Below are 12,110 nucleotides of genomic sequence, written 5' to 3'. Positions count from 1 at the left end.
AATGGAAACCCCCATTTTTTATTGCAGATACGGATTCTACGTCACAAAATACGTAAATTTTGTCCGAAACTTTTTTTTTCGATTCGTGATAGATGGCGCTGTAATCGCAAAAAATTATATTTTCCGCTATTCTCCAGAAATGATCATTGGATTGAGAAATAAAAAATACCTGTTCAATATTTTTAAAGAACATAATAAAAGTTATTCCCCCCATCCTCTCGAGGTAGGGTGGGTGGTAACGTTCAAATCTCAAATGGGAACCCGAATCGAAGAGGGAACTGCTCGACGCATTGCACTGCCTTTTATAATAAGCCGTAGTTTTCGCCATACACTCACAGTGGCGCGTCGAGCAGTTCCCTCTTCGATTCGGGTTCCCATTTGAGATTTGAACGTTACCACCCACCCTACCCCGAGAGGATGGGGGGGGAATAACTTTTATTATGTTCTTTAAAAATATTGAACAGGTATTTTTTATTTCTCAATCCTCTTTTTATTTCTCAATGATCATTTCTGGAGAATTGCGGAAAATATAATTTTTTGCGATTACAGCGCCATCTATCACGAATCAAAATAAAACTTTCGGACAAAATTTACGTATTTTGTGGCGTAGAATCCATATCTGCAATAAAAAATGGGGGTTTCCATTTAAGATTTCAAAGTTGCTCCCAACCCTCACCCCCAGGGGGTAGGGTGGGAGGTCGAGTTTGGTATCATTGGATGTCCCCCTTCGAGACTAACAACTTTCATTAACCACTTTTTTTTATCCAATGCATAGTTCTCGAGATATTTCAATGTCTTCAGATAAATCGTGCACCCTGTATAATAGTAATCTAGGCCAAAATAAGGGATACCAATTTCCTTATACGTGCCCAATTGACCTTTGAAGGGGCGAAACACTCTTTTGAAAGGAATCGATATTTTTTTTTTTTCATAGCATGCATCATCAAAAGTATAAGAAATAGAAAAGAATTTTCCGGATAAAAACTTGATGGTTTGAAGACATTTACTTTATAACAACGTTTTCAGTTTTTTGAAAAATGTTAAAGTTTTAAACATACTCCCACCACTTAACAATTTCTTTTTAGATCTAAAAGTTTCGTTCCTACAAAATGAAGGGATATTTTATGCCGAATCCATATGCTATTTTCCGACATATTCTTTGAAAAATAGATGGGAATTTTTTCATAAAGTAACGCTATACGTAGTCGCCTACCTCACTCGATACATATATGTGGCATGTCCTCTTCTTTTGATAAGAGACGAATTAGTATTGATATGCAGAATATGTAATGACAAAAACGTTCAATATTTAACAACAGCAATAATAATAATATTAAATATTTTATACACAACAATAGTCATATATGCCCACACTTTGTCTTTATGCTCTCCAAACATGATATTTTATTTATGAGAAGTGTGCGATGTAATTACTACGACTAACGCGATATATGTAGTTACGAAATCAGTCATGTTTATTAACGCGTTGTAAATTTGCGGTGTAAAAATTCGTATATATATATTTCGTTTCGGAGTATTCTGTTTTCGTATATATATAGGGCGTTTTGTATATATATATATATATACATATATATATTGAAACCTGTTATATTTTTATTGCGCAATTGCTTTCTTTGTTACTAAAGTGTAATAAATGTAAGACAAACATTCCAGTGGTTATCATGCGACTTTGTATTCAGACTACTGGTCTGTTAGGTTAGAAGTGAGTTATTTATTTATTACACTTTAATAACATCAAGATTTATACTTGATATACTACACGTATCAACCGTGTCGTCCCTGATTACCTTCCATATCCGATCCGTAATAAGCAAAACAACTTATCTTTATAATCCAAAAACTAAGCTGCAGATAACATTTTGCGAGAGAGAAAATCATTTTAGAATTCATTTAAGAACATGTCATTTCAAGGACAGCAAGTGGTTCTAAATCATTCTGTATGTATCCACAAGTGGAACAGGTAGCTACATGTAACATTAGGTTTATGGAAAGAGTTCTCATCTATTTTTCGAAGAGTCCGTCGGAACCGACAGCGTTATTATGGTCGGGTTCGGTATAAAATATCCTTTCATTTGGTAGGAACAAAACTTTTAGATTATTACATATAACAAAAATTGATAAGTGGTGAGGATATGTTTAAAATTTTAACATTTTCTGAAAAATTGAAACACCTCTATAAAGTGATTATTTAAACCGTTAAATTTTTATTCAGAAACTTTTTCTTCTATTTCTTTACTTTTGATGATGCGTGCTACGAAAGAAAAATACCAATTTTTTTTACAAAGGGCTGTTTCATTCCTTAAATGTGCCGATTGAGCACGTGCAAAAGAATTTGCTCTTATTTTGGTCTAGATTATTACATGTCTCAAGCTTATCAGAATCGGAGGAGAACACTTTCGTGTGTTTCTGTATCAGTAGTATTTCTCTCTCGTATATCTCGAGACACACACTATGTGAATGATATAACGATAGGTCGGGTAAACACGCGAGATAAACGAAAGAGTTTTAGGCGAAAGAAATTTTACAATTTGCGCATATAAATAGCAACGCGGGCTGACTGTACCTAAAATTCGTAATTAGCGACTTTGAAGGCCGACTCGACTACCGACTCTTAGAGAAGTAATTACAAATGAGGTATCGACTCGTACTTAAGTTTCTATCTATTTTTCAAGTCGGCTGATTTAATCTGTCGACGCCGCGCTGCTATTGGCCCATTCAAAGTCGTAGTCGGTGAACGGGCCTTACATATTCGGTTCGATACTTTATGTCTCGCTCGCAATCTCACGGATTACTCACGAGCTCGCGATACCGCCGCAGTTTTATTCGAAGCGACGTCGTTCGTGTCGACGATTGTTATATTGTACGTTCTCGTTCGGTCGAACATCGTTGAGAAACGCAAGCATCACGCGGCACGCGCGTCGCAAATACGAGAGAATGTCCGAACACAAGAAGTGGCTGGACACGGTGATACCGCAGATTATCGGCAACATCGAGCCACACATGGAAGACGTATGTTACGAGTTGATCAGGGATGACCATCGCCTATTGACCAACATATTCTTCGTGTGCGTAAAGTATAGGCAAAGAACGAACGGGCTGATTAAGCAACTATCCCTTGTGATAAAGAAGCCCAGAGGGATTACTTTACGGGACGTAGTGTACACTATACCTCAGTTTCGTAACGAGATTTTATTCTACAAGACGTATTGCCAATCGAGCGAGAACTTTCCGAGGTGCTTCTACGCCTACGAATCGTCGTCGCTACTCGCTTGCAACTCGGTAATCGCTCTCGAGAACGTCCAGGACCGGGGATTCAAGGACAGCCCGTGTACCTTCAATGTTCCTCACGACTACGTACTGGCGGTGATGCGCGCGCTGGGTCGATTTCACGCGAAAGGCTACGTCATGAAGGAGAAAATGCGAACCGAGTTCTTCCATCTCGCGAGCAGGTTCCAGAAAATAAAGTTCATTGAGTTTAAGCTGGTGAAGGCCATATTAAAGGAGTCAGCGATACAAGTGGTGAACTATCTTCGTGATCACGGCCATGACGCGCACTTCTGCGACAAGTTGGAGGTCCTGTTCTCGAAAATGTACGAAGAGACAATGCTGCGTCTGTTCGAGCCGGCGGAGCCGTTGTCCACGATCTGTCACGGTGACCTTACGTTGGACAACATGTTCTTCAAGACTCAGAGTAACGGACGAGTTGACGCGATGCTGATCGATTTCGCGTGTTTGACGTACAACAGGCCCGTCATCGATCTCTCCACGTTCCTCTGTCTCAGTTGCACGAACGAAACGATACGAAACAAGTTGCCCGAGATTTTGAGGATCTATCATAGCGCGCTCACGGATTATATGCTGCAAGAAGGTGTGCAGGATATCCAACAGTACTCGTACGCCGCTATATTGGACGACTACAAGCGGGGCTGCCTCATTGGTTTCATTATCGCGGCTTTCTACTTGCCGTGTATGCTGAGACACGTTAACTTTGACCTCACATTGGACATCGAATTAAGCGTATACAAATATATGAGCTGTAAGAACAGCAGTGTGCATAAAAACAGTGTGATGAAGATACTGACCGATCTGCTTCTTCAGATGCATGAGGACGGTTGCCTGGACCACTTTTTGTGACACGCGTGTGATATGCGTGTGATATTGTTATAATACGCGACGCAGGATGATATGTCTGTTTATAACTATGAGATATAATAGCGTAAAGCTCGCTTGGACGAGGAAACATATAACCGCGGCGCGACAACAATCGGACACTCTCAACGCGAGCGTTGAACACGAACGCCCCGTTTTCGGGGAGTCGCGCGCCTATTCACTCACACACGGAGTACGCATAATACCGATTGATCTAGAGTTAGAGCCGAGGGAAAGTGTTAAATAATTCAGTCCTACTTCGCGCGTCAACTTTATGCGTCCGACGCGCTCGACATTTTATCAGGTGGACCGTAAAGTGAGTCGCTCGTAAAATTGCCGGTTACGGCTAGCGGGTTTCGCGGAGAGCCAGAGAGAGAGAGAGAGAGAGAGAGAGAGAGAGAGAGAGAGAGAGAGAGAGAGAGAGAGAGAGAGAGAGAGAGAGAACGTATGCGTAAATATCGTGAAATGAACTCGCGTCTTGCGTCTTATATAGATTGGCCTTTACGCGTGACATTCAAAATAGCGCGCAATATAGCGGTGCGCGCTATTTGCACATAGCGCCGAAGTTATTTTTCGCCCAGACTACTCCGTACGAATCTGCCGTTTAAATAAAGAAGCCCGCTTTATTAGAATAATTTTACAACTCCTGCGTGTTATTTTGGGCTGGCGGACGGCATTTATCGCGGAGCTCATTTCATGCGACGCGTTCATCCGCCGATGGTTTATCTGCGCAGTTGAATTTCATTCCGTCTTATCGGCGGCGAAGAGTATCGTACGAGCGTACACGCAGGAACAGCACCACCAATCACGCGTTGCAATATCGATGTATTTCCAATGCGGAAGGGATAATTTCTTATTGTACGAATCATTTCTTATTCGTGCGAAATTTATGATACATCTCTTGTAGCGACGAGATACATCGCGAGCGTTGCGCCTTTATCGCGACGAAATTATCTTCGATCAGACGCGCGACTTGTGCTTAGAATCGCCGCAAAAATTCTAGGGGGATGTCACGTCCCCCCGCGAGATACCAATGCGACCACGACGCGAGAGAAGATATATAAATAAAAGAAAAAAAAAAAAAAAAAAAAGAAAAAGAAAATGTATCCTCGTTCCCCTCGTAATCCAAACGGTCTGCGAAGAAGAAAGAAAGTCGAGTTTATCTCTTTCGTTCGTCCGACACAAACAAGCGTGCCGTCGATCGAGTGAGGCGCGTGTGGCGAGAACAACGCCGTTACAACAGTCGCGGAACAACCCACCGATCGCCGGCTTGTCGTCTTTCGCATAGTTGTCGAAGCGTCGTCCCGGATAAGTTTGATCGTTAAGGCCGAAGAATGCGAGAGACCGTACACATCGACCCGAGGCGGAACTTTTCGAGGAGCCGAGAGCGAGTTTAACAATCGTCGGCGTCGAACTCGCGCCGAGCGAGCAGTTGCGATATCGACGGGGGCTGTGTGTGTAGACCGCGGCGTATACGGATCGTATGGACGACGAGAGCCAGCGAGCGAGAGAGAGAGAGAGAGAGAGAGAGAGGGAGAGAGGGAGAGCGAAGAGAAACAGGCCAAGGGGTTAGAGAGAATGTAGGGTGCGACAGGCGCAAGCTGGAACCCGGTGGGGAACAAGAACGAAGTACGAAACGTGTTGGAACACTTTAATCGGACTGCAGTTACGAGTTCGAGTGGAGCGCCGTGCACCCTCTCTCTCTCTCTCTCTCTCTCTCTCTCTCTCTCTTTCTCTGTCTCTCCCCGAGTTTCTCGGTAGTCTTCCGTACAGCTCAACTTCCGCGCGCGCCGTCGAGGGTGTAGCGCTGCGCCCGTAAGCCGTAACGATTCCGAAGAAAATGATTTCCGTAAACAATCCCTTGTCACTCACCCCCGTTGCTTCGTTGAAATAAATCAGAGGAAGCCGCTTTCCCTCCCGGCCCTTCCATCACGTTCGCCCTCATGTCGTTGCTCGGTATCAGTTGTGAATAGTGGGGATATGATATATATATATATATATATATATATATATAATAGCGGGGACGGTATTTCGCGAATGACAATAATGTAATCGTGCTTTTCCTCGTTTCCTTTTACACGCTCAGGTTCTTGAGTGATCTCTCGACGAGTGATTGAACGCGTCGTGTTCGAAGCTGCGCTTTCACTGCTCGCGCTCGTAGCGCGAGACCCGAGGAAAATCCGGGGATTGATCGGAGGATTAACGATAAATTGGGCGGTAACCAACGCCAATAATTAAATCCGCTCTGGACTCGCGGAGGAAACAGTCGCTACTAATTAATTGGACCACTTCGCGAAGGGAAGCAAAATGCTCGTTGACTTTGCCCCCCGACAAATTGATCGCGGCGCTCCTCTTTCCGTTCCTTCTGTCCCTTCGCTCTCTGTCTCGCTCTCTCCTTCTCTCTCTCTCTCTCTCTCTCTCTCTCTCTCTCTCTCTCTCTCTCCTTTTAATGAGAAAAATTATATTATGTGCGCTCGTATTAATAATCCGCTTATTCGGCCGGAAGAATCGCACCGGTGCGTTTTTGCAGTTCGGCGAGACTCGGCCAAGTTGAAATATTCATACACGACGATGTCGAGGGATCTTGGTAAGTGCGTGGGCGATAAATAAAAAAGCGCGACAAACAAATAGATTGCTCGCGCGCGCGAATCTCATATCGACTTGTCGACCGAGTGTGTGTGTGCGTGTGTGTGTACATCATCAGACGTGCCGTCGCTTCGCTCGTGCGCCGAGCGTGTGTGATCTGCCGCTATTACGCTCGCTATCCGCGAAACATCAGCGAGCGAGAACGAGTGGATGAATAGTAAGTGAATTTATCAGGGGAATGAGAGCACTCTGAAGCGCGAAATACGTGAATATTCACCCGGTGAATACATCCGAGCGCGAGCGGACGACAGGGACGAGTCGATTCGTGCCGATAATCAGGCGAGTAGTCGAGCGGGATGAATAAATCCATCTCACCCGAAAGGAGTATCCCGCGGGAATACCACGGCGGCGGTTTACCGTCGGTCCGCATTTGTCTCGCGGAAGAGGCATTCGCTACCCGCGATAGGCGATCCGGCGACGTGGCCGTTGGTTTCGATTATCCGTCTGACTATTTCAATCACTCGCAACGTCCCGCGCGTAATTTCCAACCCGAGCGACAGTAATCAAAATGTATCGTCGTACGAAGAAGCTCTCTCTCTCTCTCTCTCTCTCTCTCTCCCCCCCTCCCTCCCTCCCTCTCTCTTTCTCTCTCTCTCTCTCTCTCTTTCACACGCGCGCGTGCGCGCTCTATTTTTCTCTCTTTCTCTCTCTCTCTCTCTTTCACACGCGCGCGTGCGCGCTCTATTTTTCTCTCTTTCTCTCTTTATATTTATGCATATCTCTCTCTCTCTCTCTCTCTCTCTCTCTCTCTCTCTCTCTCTCTCTCTCTCTGGTGCTCTCGTTTCTCGATTTTTACGAGCGACGTTTCAAGTACGCGACCCTCGCTCCGATCGAAAAATCGGACTTTCGGGCGCTTGAGGCGCGCCTGACTCTGCACGATCTCGCCGTGCGACGGACGATTTGCCTTTCCGCAGAACGTCGTAAAAGTGACGACTGACACTTTTTGGTCCGCAGAAACGCGAGGACGTTCGTCGCAGCGCTCGCCGGCGAGCACTCGCGCGACACACCGTCCGTCCGCGATATCTCGATCTCCGTGGTATGATCAAGCACAAGATGCACGGGCGCGGCGAGGGGGGCGAGCGCAGGGACGAAAGAAGGCCAGAGATGGGATCTGAGTTAGAAACCGAGCGCGAACGTTCCGGAACGGGGGAAGATATGGGAACCGCGAGGGCGAGAAGTATGCAAATGCGAGAGTACATTTATCTCGGCACCACGCCCATGTATTTCCTGGGAGCTTCCGGACGCATTGTCGGGGGCGAATCGAATACCCACACCCCCGCGACACTCGCACCCGCAACCCATCGGCGCACCAAACACAAACAGACACGTACACGCGCGCGCACGCATACACGCACACACACACACACACACACACACACACACACACACACACACGAATGATCTGTGTGGGTGTGTGTGCTGCCGGTCCGATACTCCGGAGATTTACGAGCAAACTAGCTCGCTCCCCAGGGCTAATAGACCGGCAAGTTATGGGCCAATTCAATTTAATTTCGAAAATAAACAACCACCATTGGCGACGTCGGTCAATTTATTCCGTAGCCTCGCGACGCGCGGACGACGAGCCGTGTGCGCTGCCGAACACAGGCCGGCCTTGAGCGAACGTCGAACGTTTCTTCTGTCGGCCGCGACCCTCTTGGATCCAGGGTCTCGCCGGGCCCCGACGTCGAGGCTACCACAGCTCCTCGCTCCTGCCGAGGAGCTCCCCGTAAGCCGCTGTGCGCGCAAAGTCCCGTCTGAATCCGCGGCGATCGATGGACTTTTCGTTAATTGAAGCGTCCGCTGGAACAACACTGCGGAAGTACCGCTCTGCGAATTTGCATCGCGATGCAAATCTCATTATCTCCGGTATTTGCCAAGCCGGACGGTATATATAAAAAGAAGGGGGAAAAACGAACGCGCGCAGAAAAAGCAAGGTAAAACACTGTTTGGGATGGAAATTCAAAATGTGAAATTATATACGCAGTGCGCACGCAACGCGGCTCTCCGTACGCATGAAAAGCTAATGAAAGGAGAAAAGAGAGGGAGAGAGAGAGAGAGAGAGAGAGAGAGAGAGGAAAGGGAAAGGAAAAGAGAAAAACGTTGAGCGCGATAAACGTATGGCGATAATAAAATTTCACACGAGGTCGAAGGTAATCTTCAACCGGTTTCTCGCAAAAATATCATTACGTTGTTCTGTCAAGTCTGAATTTTTGAATCCTCTCGCGATTCCTCTCCATCCGATATTCCTGCGAGACGGGCGATTTGCGCTGAACGACGGAGAGAGACGATTGTTTTATCCGCGCAGAACCACGCAAAATTTCCGAATACGCCAATTATCCGAGCGATCGTATCGCGCGGAGTGTCGGGGAGGAGGGGGGCTGTTTCTCCCGCGATCGCGGGAGAAACGATTCGCCATTCGTATATTACGGTCGCGCAGATCAAATGCGAGAAAGAAGCGAGACGATAATGGATTAGACACACACACACACACACGCACACGCAGACACGCGCGCATACTCTTATTGCCGAGAGAGACGACCAAGTTTAATGAATTATCGCACTTAGTTTCTCGGAACGACAAGAAATCGATGCGCGTTAAATTACGGAGCGGTAATAAAGCCGCGCGCGCGCGCGGGAGTAGTAAAGACGGCACGGCTCATTAAATTCCCCCGATAGTTTTCCGCGGGCCGATTTATCGATGCACGCGCAGTTTCGCATTCTTAGCTCTCGCCTCAAGTACCGACACGGTTATAAAAGTACGCGCTTCTCCTATCGCCGCGGTAATAAGTTGTACGCTGCGCGCTCTATCGTCGTTAAACCGGCCCGAACGACGAACGGCTGACGATCGACAGCGGGCGATAAACCTCGGCGGTCCTCTTTATTAAAAACGACGCAGCAAGCACATAGCAATTCACGACGTTGATAATAATCGAGCACTCTTTCGGCTCTCTTCCTCTCGCTCCCCTCCCCTCCCTTCGCCTTCCCTTCCCTCTATCTCGCTCTTCGCTGCCTCTGTGATTTCTCTTTTTTTCTATGTTTCTTTTCCTCCTTTTTCGATATCACACGTCGCGGTGTACGAGCGTTAACCGCTCGAAATACAAGCTACCGCTGCTCCGGTAACGCCGAATGATCAAGCCCCGGCTAAATGATGAATGCACCACCACGGCGCTGAATTACGATGCAAATTGCGCAGGCTCTCCGACGAGCGGCGCGTTTTCACGCGAGTCGCGCACACTGTGGCGCAACTTCCTCGCGAGAGCCAAATTGGAAAACTGCATCGTGAATTATACGTTAATTGCGCGTGACTCGCGATAAAGCGGTACGCTCGCGTGCTGACATAGTCCACAAAATTACAAAGTTTACAAAGTTTACGTGATAGCACGTAGAGCCCGTGGAGATCGAGAGAGAGAGAGAGAGAGAGAGAGAGAGAGAGAGAGGCGGGAGGGGGGGGAGCGCATGCGACCGCGAGGAACCACGGAAAAATCGCGTCGCATCGAACAGCTTGCAGAGAGCGGGCGATTGCTCGTTAATATCGTTTCGTGTATCTTACAAAGAAGAGGAATGAAAAGAAAGCACTTCTTCCCGATCTCCCTCCCCTCCCCCCCCCCCCCGCCTCTATCTCACGGGTTTTATTTGATTAATGGCAATTTTCTCATTATCAGCTGCAGCGTCCGTTCGATCCGGGCAAAAGCCCGGAGTGGATTACGCTTCGTACACAAGCGCGCCCGGTTTCTTTCTTTTGTCACTTTGGCGAGCGCGGCGGCGGCGGCGTCGTCGCCGCCACCGCCACCGCCACCGCCACCGCCACCGCCACCGCCACCGCCGCCGCCACCGCCACCGCCACCGTCGCACCGGTCCGTTATTGGATGCCGATATTCATCGTGCCTGGCCTGTCGATAGATTCACGAGCGTCTGGTATCTTGGCCCGGCACGTACCATATTCGCCCGTAATCGCGCCGTTACAGCCGTAACCGGCAACCGTGTTGATCGTCACACGTGTAATTGGGTCTCTAAGACTGTGTATCGGGATACAGTTCCGTTCGATTTCGCATCCGTCCCGACACCCTAAATACTCCGTTTCCATGCAAATTCGCGCTGACAACGTAACGTACGGTCGTCGCCGGTAATTTCGCGTGTAATAATAACGGATCGCCGCTCGAGCGCCGTTGCGGGCAAGATCGCGTACTCGCTTCCCCCCCCCCCCTCCCCCCTCGCGATAAGTTCCTCACGTTATCGATACGAAAATAAATATCCAGTACTGGTGGATGGAATTTTCGGTTAAGGGGATGACGAAGTGGATGACGAATTTCAAAAATGTTCAAAACGTAGAGGAGATCGTGAAGAAGGTAGAGAACCTTTCTCCGGTCGTTATCGATTAAATCCAATTGCTTTCGCCATATTTATTTATATGGGTGGGTTTAAAATTTCAATCTTTATATGTATTGTATCATGCGTTGCATAGTTTTATTCATAATTTATACTGTGTTATATTGTAATATCATATTGTTCAGTATATATATATATTTTTTTTTATTCATCATATAATATTATACAATATATTGTATGTTAAAAAGTAATTTAGTATAAAAGGATTTTAATATGGACTGAATATTCTCTTATTCGTGCCATTATCCACTTTTCCTGTGTTTCTCATATTCAAAAATATCCAGAATGCTCCAGATTTTCCATCGCAATTTCATACTACTTCTCCTCTCATTATATTCTCCTAATACGAAACATGAAAATTTGGAGAATGAGCAAAATTTGTAGATATTCAAATTTCTCGCAAAAATGTCGTGCTACCTCTTCAATCATTATACTCCCCTGATGACAAAACGCGAAAATGGAAAATTTGCAAATATTTAAATTTCCCGGAAAAATTTCGTGCTACCTCTTCAGTCATTATATTCTTCTGATACCAAAACGCAAAAATGGAAAATTTGCAAATATTTAAATTTCGTGCTACCTTTTCAGTCGTTATATTCTCCTAATACCAAAACGCGAAAATGGAAAAATTTATAAATATTTGAATTCCCGCAAAAATTTCGTGCTACCTCTTCAGTCATTATATTCTCCCGATACCAAAACGGGAAGATGAAAAGATTTGCAAATATTTAAATTTTCCACAAAAATTTCGTGCTACTTCTTCGATCAGTATCTTTTGCTAATACTAAAGTATGATCTTTCTGAGAAATGAAAAATTCGGAAAAATAAAAATCACATTTTTAACAGATTTATATCAGGAGAATATAATGTGCGAGAAGTACATTTTTAGGAAAACACATTTCAGGAAA

At 46.0% G+C, this 12,110-nt stretch overlaps 1 protein-coding gene across 1 annotated transcript; it reads left to right on the top strand.

The window, feature by feature from the left end:
• Positions 1 to 1,919: 1,919 nt before the first annotated feature.
• Positions 1,920 to 4,555, top strand: LOC112588411 (uncharacterized). The gene is made up of 2 exons (XM_025298230.1): positions 1,920 to 1,958; positions 2,749 to 4,555. Exons 1-2 carry the CDS (start codon positions 1,920 to 1,922, stop codon positions 4,153 to 4,155), a joined length of 1,446 nt encoding a protein of 481 aa, XP_025154015.1. The 3' UTR covers positions 4,156 to 4,555.
• The last annotated feature ends 7,555 nt before the right edge of the window (positions 4,556 to 12,110 follow it).

The sequence above is a fragment of the Harpegnathos saltator genome, unplaced genomic scaffold, assembly GCF_003227715.2.
Source record: "Harpegnathos saltator strain DR-91 unplaced genomic scaffold, Hsal_v8.6 scaffold212, whole genome shotgun sequence".
Classification (NCBI taxonomy): Eukaryota; Metazoa; Arthropoda; class Insecta; order Hymenoptera; family Formicidae; genus Harpegnathos; species Harpegnathos saltator.
The sequence above is the reverse complement of the archived record's forward strand: the minus strand, read 5'-3'. Positions and strand labels throughout refer to the sequence as shown.

Excerpts from the sequence above, each read along its gene's own strand:
- LOC112588411 (XM_025298230.1), top strand. The coding sequence starts at position 1,920 with ATGTCATTTCAAGGACAGCAAGTGGTTCTAAATCATTCT. Across the intron at positions 1,959-2,748 it reads AAGTGGTTCTAAATCATTCT|TCGGTGAACGGGCCTTACAT; the intron begins GTATGTATCCAC and ends TCAAAGTCGTAG.